The sequence below is a fragment of the Arachis stenosperma genome, chromosome 9 (genome assembly GCF_014773155.1).
Source record: "Arachis stenosperma cultivar V10309 chromosome 9, arast.V10309.gnm1.PFL2, whole genome shotgun sequence".
NCBI lineage: Eukaryota > Viridiplantae > Streptophyta > Magnoliopsida > Fabales > Fabaceae > Arachis > Arachis stenosperma.
In genome coordinates this window covers 77491799-77510275 of record NC_080385.1, presented here as the reverse complement: position 1 = coordinate 77510275, position 18477 = coordinate 77491799, and the positions used below count along the sequence as shown (strand labels likewise).

The window sequence follows — 18477 nt, the reverse complement described above, 5'->3', positions numbered from 1 at the left end:
TCATCAGCTATCTTCTTCTTGCAAGTTATTTATATTGTATTTTGTGATTTGAATTAGTGAAATCCAGTTCATATTTATTCTTGAAGGATTTATTTACTTTTTCACCAAGTAGATAGAATCATTTTAGCATGTAGTTGCATTCACATTCATAGGTTGCATTGCATGAGTCCTGCTTTTCCTTACTTATTTATTTTGTCTCCTTGAACTTAGCATGAGGACATGCTAATAATTAAGTGTGGGGAGGTTGATAAACCACTATTTTATGGTTCATATTGTATTTAATTGAGTGGTTTTATCAAGCTTTTCACCCACTTATTCATATGATTTGCATGATTTTACAATTCCGTCCTAGTTTAGTTCTATGATTGAAAACATGCTTCCTTGGTCTTAATTTAGCTAATCTTAATCCTCTCTTATTACCATTCGATGCCTTGATCTGTGTGTTAAGTGTTTCAGGCTTCATAAGGGTAGGAATGACTTAGAGAATGAAGAGGAAGCGTGCAAAAATGGAAGGAACACAAGAAATTGAGGAGATGACCAACGAGAAGTCACGCGGTCGAATGGCTCACGTGACCGCGCGAAATGAAAGAAATCAGAGTGACGCGTTCGCGTGCCTGACGCGACTGCGCTGACTGGAAGCTGCACGAAAGACGCGAATGCTTGGACGACGCGCACGCGTGGTACGAAAAATGCTGAGTGACGCGATCGCGTAGTCGACGCGGGCGCGTGACGTGCGCGTTCTGCAGAATTACAAAAGTCGCTGGCAGAGATTCTAAACCGCATTTCAACCCAGTTTTTGGCCTAGAAACACAGATTAAAGTCAGGAAACATGCAGAGACTCAAGGAGGAAATTCATATCAGATCATAATTCAATATTAGGTTTTAGATGTAGTTTTTAGAGAGAGGTTCTCTCCTCTCTCTTAAGATTTAGGATTAGGATTTCTATTAGGATCAGGATTGTTTCTTTATACCAGGTTCAATAATTTATGTTTCTCTTCTATTTTTGTTTACTCTGAAGCTTTTATTTGTGTTTGATTTATGTTGCCCAATTGGCTTATGAATATTGTCCATGTTAGAATTGACATCTTCATTCAATATAATTTGAGGTATTCCGGATATTTATGATTTCAATTTAGCTTTTTATATTCTTGGCTCTAATTGATTAATTGGTAACTCTTGAGTTGTCAAACTCATTGTCAACTGAAAATTAGAATTCTTCAAGAATTAACTCAAGTTCCACTAACTCTAGCCTTTTTCAAGGAAATGCTAGGACTTGAGGAACCAAACTTATTCCATCCACTTGACTTACCTTCATAGTTAGAGGTTAACTTAGTGGGAGAAAAATCCAATTCTCATCACAATTGATAAGGATAACTGGGATAGGACTTCCAGTTTTCATACCTTGCCAAGAATTTTATTAGTTATTAATTTATTAATTCTTGCAATCTATTTCTCTTGCTTGAAACCTTTTTCAAACCCAAACACTGTTTTTCCATAACCAATAATAAATCATACTTCCCTGCAATTCTTTGAGAAGACAATCCGAGGTTTGAATACTTCGGTTTATAAATTTATTGAGTTTAGTTACTTGTGACAACCAAGACGTTTGTACGAATGGATTTTCTGTTTGTTTAGAATCTATACTCACAACGCGATTATATTTTTACAAAATTCTTTATTAGCAAAAATCCTAATGTCAGGGTGTTACCTAGATTAATTTTTTTTATCAATAACATATGTAGGCTTGTTTGTTGTAACTTTTTTTAGTAGGAGTATATAACAAGTACATAGTATATAAAGTGTAATAACTCAACAGATATTTTTTAAGAGATTTTTTATTTTTTGAACTTATTTTTCTCCATCTCTTAATCCCTTTTAGTTCATCAAACCATCAACATCACAACTTGATTTTTTCATCACCTAACAATTTGTAATCCGCTTATTATTTTTTCTTTGCTGTATTTGAGTAGTATCACCAATGTTGTTTAACTTTCTTGAAAGGAATGACAAATCAGATTGTGCGATTTTTGTTTTTGAAAATTAAAAAAACTTTATCATCAAAGATTTTTGTTTTTAAAATAAAAAATTAAATTTAAAATAAGACCCTTCAATTTATAGTTTATTTTGCCTCTTCAAATACATTTTACTATCCGATTTGATTAATTAAAAAAAATAATTCCATATAAAAAAACACTTAGACTTCCAATAATAACATATTATACATATATTTAATCCACATAACAAAAATTAGCATTTACAAACTCTTAATTAAAAAAAAAACCCAGAAATTGAATCATCCAATGTTTATTCCCTGAAACTTCAATTTTTGGACGTAAAACAAATTGGACCATTCCATTACTCTTTCTCTTTGCATGTTGCCAATGAACAAATTGTTGAATCTGATTTGTTGAATTATAATTTTTTAAAGGTGGAAATTCAGGTACGTGAAATTAATATCTGAGAGCTTTTAGATGATTTGACTGATTTGACTAAATTTTTATTTAACGACTTTCAGATATCAATTTTACGTAAAGGCGATTACAATTTTTTAAAAGTATTGCTCCATATCAGGGTAATACATGACGGGATACAATATCAGGTAATATATAACATGCACCCATTACTAAAAAATGAGCCCTCGTATCGTATGTTTGTTAATGGAAACAAAATATTTTATTAATATTAATATATTGACGGATAATATATGTGGGTAATAATATTGGCAGGCACTCCCCCGGAGTGTTTATTAATTATCATTGACATAGTTGGAGAGACAGAGAGAGAAGTTGATGAATGATGATTAGTGGTAGCCACGAGTTGGCGCGAAAGAAGAAGGTGCCGAAGTTGCAGCTCCTCTCTCTCTCCGTTGTTGAATCAACAATGTCGCTCACAGCCACTCGATCCACTCTTTCTTCCTCTTTCTCTCTCCTTTCACTCTCTCACTCTCACATTTCAATTTCACTTTCTCCACCAAAAAACCATGCCGTTTCTCTTTCTTCTTCTTCTTCTTCACTTCTTCCGACACTCATAACACGTTTCCGTTTCACACCTAAAAAAAAAAAAGCAAAAAAACAAAACTGATGCGATTCGATCAATCGCTCATTGTTCGCTTGCTTGGTTTCTCTTCATGAACAACAACGCGCTTCTCGCAGCATCTCCGATTCAAGACCTCAAATAATGGTGCGTTCTCTAGTTGTCAGTTTTCGTAATGTGCTTTTGTTCCTCGCGTAATGCACTTCTCGGTTTCGTTCTTCATTTCTTTTCTTCTGTTATTCTGTAGCAGTTGCCATTACAATTTTTAATTAAAGTTTATTATTATTGTTTTTTTTTTAAATTGTTGTATGTCTTGTTTGTCACGTATTGTGTTTAGGGGAATAATCGTTCTTATCAGAGTTATATTCAAAAGGTCTTTTTTTTTTTATCGTAAGGTGACTTATAATAAGCTAATCCAAACACGGAATAAGATATGATAAGAATGAGAACGATTCTCTTTCGTGCTTTGGAGGTGGAAATGATTATGTGAATGGGAATGGCAATGATCGAATGGAGCTATGAACTGGCTGATCAAGAAAGAAGTCTTTCATGAACTGGTTTCTTTCAGTTTTTTGTTGCAATGCAAATTGCAAAACTAAGCTTAAAAAGTTCAAGGAATCTTTGTATTTGGATACAGTGGTCCTCCATGATCAATTCATTGCGTATTGTTTGCAATTGTGGAAGAGTGTCGGGGGAAATGATTGGAGATGATTTTAGAAGCAAAATGATCATTCTTCGGTGATCAAGGTGTGGAACTTAGGTAGCAGTGCTGGAGGATCAAGCAATGGAACTTACAGCACGCATATTAGTTCATTTTGTAATTTATAGTTCTTCTGGATGCCATTATGGTACAAATATGAACAAGACTTTTGTTGTCTTTTCTGGCAAGCAGGATAATATGAAAACAGTTACTTAACCTTACTGAACTCTTATATAAACTGTTTTATTTAACAGAAATGATGAATTTGTACGTCCATGTGCAGGGGACTCCAGTGAATATTATTGTGGGTTCTCATGTCTGGATTGAAGATCCAGATATCTGTTGGATTGATGGACAGGTATCAAAAATCACCGGAAAGGATGCTGAAATTGAAACTACCAATGGAAAAAAGGTTTGTACTCTGCACATTATTTTCTTCCTTCCGTTTTTCCTTTGTGTTATATATATATATATATATATATATATATATATACCGGTGTATACTATATTGGATATATTATAACTCTTCATTGGATATATATTTTATCAATCCAACTGTAGTCACAAAAGTCTATGATGATCATCTATACTAGATTTCACAAAATTCGAACACCAATAAGCATGTAATGAACAACTCTTGATTTCAACTCTTATTTATGATTTTCAAAATATATTATTGAGTGTTTCTGTTGCATTCCTGTCATTTCTTCACTAACTAAATTCTAAGAAAATTCGGCAGATCTGTTATAATTATTTTCGTACATCTGGAGGCATTTTAATGCGTTTCTTGGGGCAGCATTCATGTTTTCTCATACCGATACTGCTAAATGGAAATGACAAAATATTTCATAACTTAGTTAAGTAAAACATTACATCTGAATTGTTGGCTTACTTCTATTTTGGCTATTACAAGGTGGTTGCAAATTTATCAAAAATATATCCCAAAGATATGGAAGCTCCTCCTGGTGGAGTGGATGATATGACTAAGTTGTCCTATTTACATGAACCTGGAGTCCTGCAGAACTTGAAAGCTAGATATGAATTGAATGAAATATATGTAAGGCTTTCTACCTTTAATTTTATAAGATTTAGCTATGTTTGTTATAGGAAAAGTCGTTAACTATATTCTTGATTGCCATCACAGACATATACTGGAAATATTCTGATTGCAATAAATCCATTCCAAAAACTACCACATATCTATGGTGCACACATGATGCAACAATACAAGGGAGCACCATTTGGAGAATTAAGCCCTCATGTATTTGCAGTTGCTGATGTTGCATATAGGTAAGCAGTAAATTGCTTCTTATTATCTAAATGTCATTCCTATCATTGAAGGAAATATTAAAATGGATATTTTGTTTTTATTAGGGCAATGATTAATGAAGGGAAAAGCAATTCAATTCTGGTCAGTGGGGAAAGTGGAGCTGGCAAAACTGAAACCACAAAAATGCTTATGCAATTCCTTGCTTACCTAGGTGGTAGGGCTGGCACTGAAGGCCGAACAGTTGAACAACAAGTTCTCGAGGTATGATTAATTCATAACACTCATTTTTAAACTCGATCATTATTCTCATTCTTATCTTTTTGCTGCTAACGTCTGATCTTATTTGAGATTTCTATACTAACTAATCCGAATGCAGTCAAATCCAGTTCTAGAAGCATTTGGCAATGCTAAAACTGTCAGGAATAACAATTCTAGGTGAGTCTTTCTTATACCTGGATAATAACGGACACTTTGGTTTTAGTCTCCATTAATGTCTGCTTGATTACTTACCTTTTATGTCAGTCTTCTGAGATGCAGGCAAACAAGGATTCCTTATGTTTCATTCTCCTTCTTAGTCTGATATTTTAAAGTACTTATATTGTAGGTTTTGTTTCATTTCATATTCATAATTAATTTCTAGTCACAAGGCCAAAAATGAAGAGTAAATTGACGTTAATGAATAGTTAATGATTTTATTTTGCATATTATTCTTTCAAAAGGAAGGCGAGCCTTGGAGCAACAGTTGAGTTGTCTCCGTGTGACCTCAAAGTCACGGGTTCAAGCCATGAAAACAGCCACTGATGTAATTATCAGGTTAGGCTGCGTATATTACACCTTTTGTATGCAGCCCTTCCCTAGAGCCTGCGTTAATGTAGGATGCTCGTGCACCAGGCTGCCGTTTTTATTCTTCTTTCAAAAAGAAGCATTTTTGCTAACATAGTCTGGTAGGTGATAGATAACTTCTAAAGCTATTACTAATGGTTGCCTTCCAATTCTCTTTTGTATTAATGGTGCAGTCGGTTTGGTAAATTTGTGGAGATCCAATTTGATAAAAGTGGAAGAATCTCAGGAGCAGCCATCAGAACATACCTTCTAGAGAGATCTCGGGTTTGCCAAGTTAATGATCCTGAACGCAACTATCACTGCTTTTATCTTCTTTGTGCTGCACCACAGGAGGTATGTTTCTGTCAAGCAATCTGCTTCTTATTGATTCTTTTTACCATATGAACACATTGGAAATTTTTCTGGCAGGAAATTGAGAGATACAAATTAGGAAGTCCTAAAACTTTTCACTACCTTAACCAGTCAAAATGCTATGAACTGGCTGACGTAAGTGATGCTCGTGAGTTTCTTGCCACCCGTAGAGCTATGGATATTGTTGGAATCAGCCAAAAGGATCAGGTATTTTGTTTCATGAGTGTGAATTGGCTTCTTTCTTTCTAGCATATAGGATAATTAGCTTCTTAAGTTTGTGCTTTCCTCTGTTACCTATTTCTCAGGAAGCCATTTTTAGAGTTGTTGCTTCAATTCTCCATCTTGGTAATATTGACTTTACCAAAGGAAAAGAAGTTGACTCATCAGTTCCGAAAGATGACAAAGCCAAATTCCACCTTCAAACTACTGCTGAGCTTCTAATGTATGGATGTTGTATTATTACTTCCTCCCTCGATATGATTTTTAATTACCTTTAAGATGATTCTCAAATATCAAATCAGGTGTGATGCCAATGCTTTGCAAGATGCATTATGTAAGCGTGTCATGATCACCCCTGAAGAAGTTATAAAACGGAGCCTTGATCCCCAAAGTGCAACAGTGAGTAGAGATGGACTGGCAAAAACAATTTATTCTCGGCTGTTCGACTGGTATAATACTGAAAATGGACAAATATGACCTATATAGTGTTTAGTAACTTAGATACTGAGGATAATGATACGGGGTTCTGATTTTGATTCATGATGTATTTATGTGTTTAACAGGTTGGTGGACAAGATTAATAGTTCAATTGGACAAGACCCCAATTCTAAAACTTTGATTGGAGTCCTTGACATATATGGTTTTGAAAGTTTTAAAACTAACAGGTAATATATAGTTTTGGAGAATAGGCATGCCTTCATGTACATGTTATGTATTTCCAAATATTGTACTGATTAGTGATGTTGAAAGCAAACACCTCTGGAATTCAGTCCTTTTTAACTTACTATCAACCTTTATCCTCTGCAGTTTTGAACAGTTTTGCATTAATTTCACAAATGAGAAGTTGCAACAGCATTTCAATCAGGCAATGTCTCAGGCTACACTGCACTTCAAGTTTTCTTGTAAATGTTATTCCTATATTTAATATGATTTCGATGATGGATTTCAGCACGTTTTTAAAATGGAACAAGAAGAATATACAAAGGAGCAAATTAATTGGAGCTACATTGAATTTGTTGATAACCAAGATGTTTTAGACCTTATTGAAAAGGTTTTGTTTCTCCTATCCCACTTTGTTTAACCAACTGAGGTTTCATTGTTTGTTCTGGGTGTGAAAGCATTCAACATGTATGTTCTGGAATTATAGGAATACAAAGCTCATGCTTTTGATATGCTTGATGATGATATTTACAATGCTTCCTTTTTATACTATTGTAGTTTATCCCAGAGTCCATAATTTAATTTGACTATAATGAAGAAGTTAGTCACCAGTTCAGCTTTTCCTTTCCTTTGGTTTATCCTTTCTCTCCCATCCTTTTTATTTTATTTTATTTTTTTAACATTGTTTTTCTTCTGCAGAAACCTGGAGGAATCATTGCTCTCCTAGATGAAGCTTGGTAAAACATTGTTAATTTTTCCTATGAAGAACTTCTTTTTCATTGGTTATTAGATGATTTTAACTTTAACTTTTTTGGTTAGTAAAACTGGACATGAACTACTTCCTTAATAGCTTGCTAGATCCAGACTTTCTCTGGCTGCTTTGATGCTACTGCTCCTTGTTGCATAACATACACAATCTACTTACTTAATTCTTAATTTTTCCCTGCCTTTCTTGTCTTTCAGCATGTTTCCAAAGTCTACGCATGAAACTTTTGCAAACAAGCTTTATCAAACATTTAAGAACCACAGGCGCTTTATTAAGCCAAAATTGTCTCGAACAGATTTCACGATTGCTCACTATGCTGGGGAGGTATGACTTAATTCTTATAACATTAGCTGCTGAAAATATGACATATTTGTTTAGTTGTTTTTTCCCTCAAAAAATTCTGCAGGTTTTATACCAGTCTGATCAATTTCTAGACAAAAACAAGGATTATGTGGTTCCTGAACATCAAGATTTGTTGAGTGCTTCCAAATGTCCTTTTGTAGCTGGCCTTTTTCCACCACTTCCAGAAGAAACATCAAAATCTTCCAAATTTTCTTCAATTGGTTCTCGTTTTAAGGTATCATGTTTTCTAGTCTTTGGTTCAATAATCACAATATATATATGTAAAAGCCCATGCTTATGAAAAATAGACCACTTTCCTATTATCTGGAAGCTAACAATATTCTAAATGGTGCAGCTACAACTACAAAGTCTAATGGACACATTAAATTCTACAGAACCCCATTACATCAGATGTGTGAAACCAAATAACCTCTTGAAGCCTGCTATTTTTGAGAATGCCAACATTATGCAACAACTTCGCTGTGGTGTGAGTATAATGTTACTTTTGTTTTCATTTCATCTTTGGATGATATTTATGTAAATGATATATATAGTTCTTTATGTTTTCAACCATTCTGCTATCCCTAACCCTTGCCACTATAGGGTGTTTTAGAGGCAATCAGAATCAGTTGTGCTGGCTATCCTACTCGCCGCGCTTTTTTTGAATTTGTGAACAGATTTGGCCTTCTTGCTCCAGAGGCCACAGAAGCAAAGTGAGTATTTTTTAAGTATGCTTTTTATGTGAGGTGGTAGAAATTTGTTGCTTGAGGTGTTAAAGTATTTTTGTACCAAACTTAGGTTTTGTGCTAATTGTCAGTTTGTTTCACTTATGAGCAGCTATGATGAAAAGACTGCTTGCCAAAAGATTCTGGAAAAGATGGGGCTTAGTGGATATCAGGTATCTTAAAATATTTCTCTATACTATTATAAAGATCTTAAGGACTTAGCTCCAACTATAATTCATGCACCTTCAACCTCTTCCTATGTCAATTCTCATTGTCTAATGTCAAATAAATCCAGAATGGTTTTAGAAAATGCATCTTTGTATAATACATTCCTCTCTCGTATGATCACAAAGTTCGTTTGATTGGCCGCCAAATGTTATAGATTGGAAAGACAAAGGTATTTCTAAGAGCAGGTCAGATGGCTGAACTAGATGCACGTAGAGCTCAAGTACTCAGTAATGCAGCAAAAAGTATCCAGCGGCGCATAAGAACTCATCAAGCACGTAATCATTATCTTGCGCTTCGAAAGAAGACCATATATCTGCAGTCTCGGTGGAGAGGTGAAATAACCTTACTAATTTGTTAGGTTAAATGCAATCCTTTTACATTGCTTGGTCAATCTCCTTTATCTATATATATTTACTATGTATAATATATTATTTGTAGGAAGACTTGCATGCAAACTATATGAAAACATGAGAAAGGAGGCTGCTGCTGTGAAAATTCAAAAGAACACACGCAGATATCAAGCTCGGAGAGCCTACAAGAAACTTCATGTGTCAGCATTGACAGTTCAAACAGCTTTAAGGGCAACAGCTGCTCGCAAGGAGTTCAGATTTAGGAAGCAGACCAAAGCCTCCATTATTATTCAGGTTTTAGTCAAGTTCAATTTGATTTAGATCATCAACTTGGGCAATCAATATGCAATTTTTAAATCTGTTCTCTGAAAAAATTGCAGGCTCGGTGGCGGTGCCACAAAGCTGCATTATATTATAAGAGGCTCAAGAAAGGGACCATAGTTACACAATGCAGATGGAGGGGACGTGTAGCCAGAAGAGAACTTAGGAAACTAAAAATGGTAAATTACTAGGTTTGCCATGATTCTTATATAACTGGTTTTAGAGATTCCATCAAGACGTAGAACCTTCAGGAACATGTGACTAAATGTTTTAGTAAATGACTAAATGTTTAACTGCAAAATGATGCTTCATATTAAGCAGGTTTATACAACCTGTATTATTATTCTTCTGTATCATTGTCATGATCACTCTATTGTAATGAAGTGTAAAACATGAAAACAAACAGCTACACCTTGTCTTAGGTGGGTTGGTTACATGGATTAGGCATTGCCATAGTTTGGCATAACAATCGTGCTTACATTTAAACTATTAAAATCTAAACCGTACATGAAATATAAAACAACCTAAGGGGGAAAACAAATTCTTAGGATCTTCAAAATTGAAATTTCTTTAACTTTAGACTTAAGCTTTTAGAACTAGAAATATATTTGTTCTCTTTCTGTCATTTTTTTTTTGTATTTCTTCAAATATTATCCTACATTTATTATTAAAAAAGTGAAACAGACACAATCCTTAAGGATAACTATTTTGGCTCTGAAATGAAAGCCTTGCAACTATATTTCTCTATATTTGTAATTTTCAATTTCTTTTTGCTGGTTTTGCGAAGGATGGGATCCAAATCTGACTCCACCTTCTTGTAATGAATTAAGCCACTTCTACAAGACTCATTCTGTAATATTCAAGTCAAATAAACATCATTTTTTATTATTTTCCTGTTTATTGATATCTTTTTCTTGCCTAACTTGATGTCCTGTTCCACTTTCTTTAGGCTGCAAGAGAAACTGGTGCACTTCAAGAAGCGAAGGATAAGCTTGAGAAACGTGTGGAGGAACTCACTTGGCGTCTCCAGCTAGAAAAAGGATTAAGGGTGAGATATATATTTTGCAGATAAATACGACTTGGATGACTGTTATGTTTTTTGATCACTTAGACAATTGTGCATGTTGAAATAACACTTTTACACTAATGGAAAATAAAAGGAAGTGCAAAAGACCAACCTTAGTAGTTCCTAAACATTTACTTCATTCACAAGCTCTAAACTAAATATGTGGAATCATGTGCAGACGAATCTAGAAGAATCCAAATCTCAAGAGATAGCAAAACTGCAGAATCAATTGCAGGAGATGCAGAGCAAATTTGAGGAGACCAATGCTCTGCTTTCCAAGGAGCGTGAGAATGCAAAGAAAATTAGTATAGAAGCAGTTCCTGTTATTCAAGAGAAACAGGTTATCGTTGAAGATACACAGAAGATTGACGCACTGACGGCAGAAATTGAGAGCCTAAAGGTAAGAAAATTCAGTCTTATTGGATATGATCCCTTGTTTTCAATGATGCATATCTTTCTGTGTATACTCTTTCCTTTAACATCAAAGATTGTGACAATATATATGTCAATTAGACATGGGATACATAATTCTTAGACAGGTTTACATTAAAGATGCTATTTTAATAGTAATTATTTTGTTCTAGACATCATATATTAATTGATGTCATGTAGATTGCAAACAGAGCTAAGTCATGCACTTCATCAGATATTTTCGGAATTCTATGATATGATATAGTAAATATAAGATGCTTTCTCTCTTTATAGATCCTGGATACAATGGGATGTCGAATGAAATGTTTTCCTCCTGCTGATTTCTGAAATAATACAGTACAAAGGTATTCATAGTTGATATAAGCTGACACCCAATGAAGTCTCTCCTTCACCAAACAGCCCTTTCAACTTTAAGTGCATAAAATGTTCAAGTACACTTCAACTTTTGCTGAAAAAAATTTTCTTAGGTATCTTTGATGAGGTTGGTGAGGATCAAGGTTTAATTAGTAATCACTTGGCCATGGATTTCTTGTTTGATCTTGTTCTTGTAAAGGGGCTGTCTTATCCTCCTATATATTGTTAATGTTGCAAGTGTGAGGAGTGTTGAAGTTAGTTCCACATCAAAGAAAGCATGGAAGAGTGAGGAGTTTATAAGATGAGAGACCCATTAACTTGACACCTTAAGGTTTTGAGTTGGATGTGGTGTTTTCTCATCTTATGTTCTCTCACTTGATTCCTCCCCGAAGTCTCCCTGGTTGTCGAGAGCTCCCCACGGTTGGCCCAGCAAAGTGGTATCAGAGCCGATGGTTAATCAGTCTAGTGGTTTTAAGGAGTATTCAAGGTGAAGCATCGAAAGTCTTCCCGGCAAAAGGTGGTCCGGGCGGCGTGTCCCGCGGTGTTTTGCGGCGGTGTGATGGACGAATACTCATATGTGGTGGAGGAGCTAGAGAGCAGTTAATGCTTGATGTGGAGGCTCACACTTGAGGGGGAGATTGTTAATTTTGCAAGTGTGAGGAGTGTTGAAGTTAGTCTCATCTTATGTTCTCTCACTTGATTCCTCCCCGAAGTCTCTCTGGTTGTCGAGAGCTCCCCACGGTTGGCCCAACATATATTTGTACATGCCTTCTTTTTATCTTAACGATTCTTCCTTTTTCCATAACGAAGAATTAAAAAAAAAAAAACTTGCGCATAGTGTCTCTGACACAATTTATGTGTGTCAAAGACAAATCCCTGAATTAATAAGGGGCACAGTCTCTGTATGCTGATGTTGTTAACTTTTTGTCAGCACTTAGCAGTTTATCATATTTAAATGATTGCCTTGGCTTTTTCTTCACACAGACGTCACTCGAGTCAGAGAAACAGAAATCTAATGACTTTGAACAAAAATATAATGAAGCCCAAGCTAGCAGTGAAGAAAGAGGTAAAAAGTTAGAAGACACAGAGAAGAAGGTTCGTCAACTCCAAGAATCATTGAAGGGGTAAATAAACAAATCATCGAAACAAGCCATGTTGCAACTTTTTTACATTTGATTTCCAAAGACCAAAATCCCTGTGGAGAATTTATTTTGAAAAGTTCAATAATATCATGGACTAAAGTGGTCAGAAATTTATCTTTTCTTATATTCACATCTCACAGGAATCTTTGGTTAATTCCAAGTTTCATCTTCACAATAGATGTCATGCACCTCATTGACTTAACTGGTTGACTGAAATCTTATATGATCAGGCTAGAAGAGAAGATTAATAATGTAGAATCAGAGAATCAGGTTCTGCGTCAACAAGCTGTATCGACTAAGTTCCTTCACAGACGCCAGAGCTCACTTGCCCAGGTTCTCTTCATAATGGACTTTTAAGCATGAAAAGAATATAAACCTTGATGGTTGTTTGAAAAAGTTTTTTTTTTTTTTTTTTTTTTTTTCAATCGACAGAGAGAGAGGGCTGCTGAAAGTGCTCATAATAGTATTGCAGTGGAGGGGAAGCCACAAGTGGTAACTAAATCCATTTTAAATGTTCATCTTTAGGTTATGTGTATGTATGTGTGGACTTGATTTGTTTCTATGTCTCCTGATAGACTAATCAGGAACTTCAAACTAGCCCATCAATGAACCTGAGGGAATCCTCTGAAGTGGATGATAAACCACAGAAATCACTAAATGAGAAACAACAAGAGAATCAAGAATTACTCATTAGATGCATTGCACAACATCTAGGATTTGCTGGAAACAGACCAATTGCTGCCTGTATCATATATAAGTGCCTCTTGCATTGGAGATCATTTGAAGTTGAGCGCACTAGCGTTTTCGATAGAATCATCCAGACTATTGGCCATGCAATTGAGGTGTATAAAGTGCAACTTTCACATGCTTGTGTTCTCTTATTGTTGCTTTGTCACTTTCAACTCAATTAACTAAAATATTTCCATTTGTACTTTAGACCCAGGATAATAATGATGTCTTAGCTTACTGGTTATCCAATGCCTCGACACTTCTCTTGTTACTTCAACGCACACTCAAGGCAAGTGGTGCTGCTGGAATGGCTCCACAACGCCGTCGTTCTCAATCAGCAACCCTGTTTGGGAGGATGACTCAGGTAAACACAACTTCATTTTAAACTAAAAATTTCCATAGTAAAGCTTTCATTTCTAAGTTAAGTATACTCTTTGTCAGAGTTTCCGTGGAAGTCCAGCAGGAGTCAATCTGTCCTTAATTAATGGTAGTTCAAGTAGAGGAGTAGATACATTAAGACAAGTTGAAGCCAAGTACCCAGCTTTGCTTTTCAAACAGCAGCTTACAGCATATGTGGAAAAGATATATGGAATGATTCGTGATAACTTGAAGAAAGAAATTTCTCCCTTGCTTGGATTGTGCATTCAGGTATGACAATTCCTTCAGTACTCTAGTAACTGATTTATTGTGGATGCTTGTTATAAATGACACTGACTGTGATGCTGTAGGCACCAAGAACATCCAGAGCAAGCTTGGTTAAGGGATCGTCACGTTCTGTTGCAAACACTGAAGCCCAGCGAGCTTTGATTGCTCATTGGCAGGGGATCGTTAAGAGCCTAGGGAACTTTTTAAATACATTGAAAGCAAATCATGTTAGTAAAATCTCTGACATCATTCTCTGTTTTTCTTTATACTACTTACATATGCATTATTGTTATAACAAAACCGCATGATTCTCTTGAAATTCTACAAAATTAAATAGCTTGCATATATTCTTCATTTTATTTTTTAATTAGGCGAGATTTTGAGAAAAAATTAATTTGGGAGGTTTACAGAAATTTAAGAGTGAATGACAGAGAGATTTATATATTTATGTATCTATCTTATTCTTATTGTTATTGTTATTATCACTGCCTTTTTCTTCTTTGGTAAGTTGCTATATTTGCATTTGTTTAGTGTTCTTATGTTCTCTGAACACTCCCACTTCTAACCCGGCAGGTTCCACCATTTTTGGTTCGTAAGGTGTTCACGCAAATTTTTTCTTTCATCAATGTACAACTATTCAATAGGTCAGTTTGTTCTTCTCCTCTGTTTTCCTGGTTCGTCTCTACTTTGTGAATGGAGTTCTCTTTTTTATTGTTTTACATATTCATTTTTTTTCACTACAGTCTTCTTCTTAGACGAGAGTGTTGCTCATTTAGTAATGGAGAATATGTAAAAGCTGGTTTGGCTGAACTAGAGCATTGGTGTTATAAGGCAACGGATGAGGTGCATTAATTTTATGATATTATCCTTCTCCATTACTAATAAAGTAAAAGACATGTACTAACCTCACATCCTTGTGTCCAAACCCCACCACAAAAAAATTGCAGTATGCAGGTTCCGCTTGGGATGAGCTCAAACATATTAGACAAGCCATTGGATTTCTGGTATATGCCTTATCTATTCTTGGTTACATGTCATGAGCATGGTGCTTGTTTTGATGGTCAGATTGGAAAATTAGGTAAACTAATCTTTCCTGACCTCAATTTAGGTTATACATCAAAAACCGAAGAAGACACTGGATGAAATAAGTCATGACCTATGCCCAGTAAGTGCAAGATATTCTTTGTCAGAAGGTTAACTTTCCAGAATAGTTACGCTTCTCACTTGCCAGAACAGTTACCATTCTCAGTTCCCTATTTACAGGTCCTCAGTATACAGCAGTTATATCGGATTAGCACCATGTATTGGGATGACAAATATGGCACGCATAGTGTGTCACCTGAAGTAAGTTCGTTGCTAACTATGTTTAAAGTTGTCTATGCATGAGACTCTTCCTTATTAATGTTTTTTCCAGGTCATATCCAATATGAGAGTGTTGATGACTGAAGATTCAAATAATGCAGTTAGTAATTCTTTCCTGTTGGATGATGATTCAAGGTACCTGATATGATTGTTTCGGTTTTCCTTCTGTGTTAAAACTGTCACTAGTAGTTGTTTTACTCACATTTTGGTACTCCTACCAAATGGTTCTTACTTTAAGCTATGCTGCATGCCAATCAAATAGAAAACTGAAATAAACCTGCGAAACAGGACTGTTTCCAACAGCAATCCCGTGATCCCTGACTGCACATTAATTATTTCTTTCTTTAATAAATTGTCTTGTACATGTTCCCGGGAAAAAAGAGTATTGATAGGTAGTGAACCCATAAAAGTGGGTCAGAGAGAAAGAAAGTACGAAGAGAGAAAGAATGAAAAAGAAGCGGAGAGAGATAGAAAGAAAAAGTGGGTTAACCTTCTTTTATGGATTTAAGAAATACTTCTCGCAAAAAAAATAAAATAAAATAAAATAAAAATAAAAATAAAAATAAAAATAAACACACTGGATGAATAGGTTTCATGATTCATGTTCATGAGGCCTTCACCAAATTTTACAGACACAATCTAGATAAATTTGCCATGCTGCTATATAAACTACTTAGCTCATAAGTCTTAACCACACATTCATTAGGTAAAACTCATTTTGAAACGAACCCATTTTATGTATACAATATTGTTTTATGCCAAAGTTATTTCATACTAAGTGATATGTAAAAGTTAAAATAAGGACTAGTTTGACAGGCTTCTAGTTGTTAACTCGTCCTTTTGCACATCTAACCGTGAAATTATATGGAATGTTAACCATTTCAATCTATTTTGCAGCATTCCATTTTCTGTTGATGACATTTCAAAGTCAATGGAACAAATAGATATCTCTGATATAGATCCACCGCCACTTATACGGGAAAACTCCGGGTTTAGCTTTTTATTACCACGCCCAGCTTGACAGTTTCGACTGTAGAATTGGTCGACTGGTGTTTATACCCACCCACCAACAAGATATCAAGTCACATTCGGGTATATAAATTATATATAGTAATTTGTTGACTTTGGTTGTCTAAGAGACTAGTCATTGTATTTAACACACGAAATTTACTTCTTAGTAGTTTCAACAGTGGATGACATAAAAAGCATATGCTACTGCCTTTTTGGGGTGGAAGCTTAAAAAAAAATGGCCAACAGCCTTTTTTCCATAGAATTTTCATTCTTTTTTTCTTTTCTCATTTCACCTTGTCACTTCTCAGCACCTTGCTTTGCTTAGAATAAGATTTTGTACGTAGAAGTTATAGGAATTTCATCTAATTATAGTTGTGAATGGAGAACATTGCTCAGGATATGCGGTAACAAAGTTAACTATTTATAGAGACCTGTCTGTCATATTTTTTCTCTTTTCTTGGCTGTGTTCCAAATAATTAAGAATTGGTTCAGATTTTCAGCCACCTCCTACCATATCTTAACTACACATTCAGATTTGTTGATTTTAATTCCAAGTTTTGAGACGAGATAGATATTGTGGAATGGATGGAGTAATCTTTTTGTTTTGAAATTTGCATTACCTCAATTTCGATGCTGTTTCAGGTTTCTCAACTTAATTGAGCTACCAGCATACTTGAAAGAAATAAAAAGGAAAGAAATCTCAAAAATAAATAAATAAAATACATAGAAAAGTTAGATAATCTAGTTGAATCGTAGTTCAAGTAGAATTAGATCTTCCTTTTTTAAACAGTTTTTGAATTTGAGCCTCTTTGATATATATATATATATATATATATATATATATATATATATATATAGGGAATATAAAGAGAAATAATTGTTAAAAATTTTTAAAGAGAATAAAAAAGGTAATTCAACTGTGAAAATTTTTAACTTCCAATTTTTGCACGGAATACTCAATGAGGTTGGTTGGCTAGCCTCATTGATGAGGTTCTCAAAAAAAAAAAAAAGGCAGAAAGACCACTTGTTAAAAATTTCTTTTGCAAATTGGTAGCTATTCTTGAAGAGATTGTATAAATAATTGTTAAGAATTTTCACTCCCAATTCTTTTTATTTACAAAATGAAGGCCGGTCATAGGTAAATTGCACTCACTAAACCGTGTTAAGAACCAAACTAAATAAACATTGAAGTCATAAACTCATAATCCATCTATTTATTTAATTTTTTATTTTTGTGAGTCATCTTATTATCTACATGCTAAACTTGTTTTACTCTCCTCTTTCTTCCAAATCGAATCTCAAGGAATCGATTGCATTTATTTTGAGATACTGATACTGAGATTAAGTATTGTTGTTGACAATCAGAAATTAAAATTATTTGAAGATGCAATTTTAATCTTTTTAATATCTCTCCAGAAAAATTTTTTGTTTCTTCAAGAGCGAGAGATGTACGTGCGAGAGAGAGCGAGAGAGCGAGAGAGAGTGTGGGAGGGAAACACCGGGAGGGATAGATCTAGGAACTTAGGAAAGGATCCTCGGGTTTGGAATCGAGAAGAGTATCGGCAGCTGGAGCATGAGTCTTTCTCAGTGTTCGTGAGTAACCTTCCAGATGACATATCAAAAAGAGAGCTTTTCCACTTGTTCAACTGGACAGGACGCATCATTGACATTTATTTAACGCAAAAAAATAAAGGTACGAGTATATACATGTTTGTGTTCATTCGATACACAACAAAAGGAGGGGCATTGAAAGCTATAGCGGATATGAATCGGATGCGATTGCGAGGTAAGGTGTTGTTTGTGGGGGAGGCCAAGTATAGAAGAATGCTGGAGACCCAGGACATGAACAAAAGAAGTAGAGGAGATGTCACGAAAAATCCCATAACCCTGCAGATAAGTCGAGAAGTAGTGCAGAATGATGTGCTGGT

The 18477-nt window shown here is 34.9% G+C and overlaps 1 protein-coding gene across 1 annotated transcript; it reads left to right on the top strand.

Moving 5' to 3' along the window:
* Positions 1-2801: 2801 nt before the first annotated feature.
* On the top strand, positions 2802-16966 carry LOC130951136 (myosin-11-like). Its single transcript, XM_057879764.1, has 38 exons — positions 2802-3180; positions 4017-4145; positions 4647-4790; positions 4878-5023; positions 5108-5264; positions 5380-5438; positions 6020-6179; positions 6255-6404; positions 6503-6639; positions 6719-6865; positions 6980-7081; positions 7224-7281; positions 7366-7467; positions 7776-7813; positions 8040-8166; positions 8249-8419; positions 8540-8671; positions 8788-8897; positions 9022-9082; positions 9292-9469; positions 9576-9781; positions 9868-9987; positions 10758-10856; positions 11053-11274; positions 12645-12784; positions 13033-13135; positions 13235-13294; positions 13378-13644; positions 13740-13895; positions 13973-14179; positions 14260-14403; positions 14750-14820; positions 14920-15019; positions 15124-15180; positions 15285-15341; positions 15440-15520; positions 15591-15673; positions 16436-16966. Exons 1-38 carry the CDS (start codon positions 3178-3180, stop codon positions 16557-16559), a joined length of 4608 nt encoding a protein of 1535 aa, XP_057735747.1. The 5' UTR covers positions 2802-3177; the 3' UTR covers positions 16560-16966.
* The last annotated feature ends 1511 nt before the right edge of the window (positions 16967-18477 follow it).

What these genes read in the sequence shown, in the direction of transcription:
- LOC130951136 (XM_057879764.1), top strand. An exon ending in ACTACTGCTGAGCTTCTAAT is followed by an intron (nt 6,640 to 6,718) that starts GTATGGATGTTG and finishes ATATCAAATCAG; the next exon opens with GTGTGATGCCAATGCTTTGC. An exon ending in GACAAGCCATTGGATTTCTG is followed by an intron (nt 15,181 to 15,284) that starts GTATATGCCTTA and finishes ACCTCAATTTAG; the next exon opens with GTTATACATCAAAAACCGAA.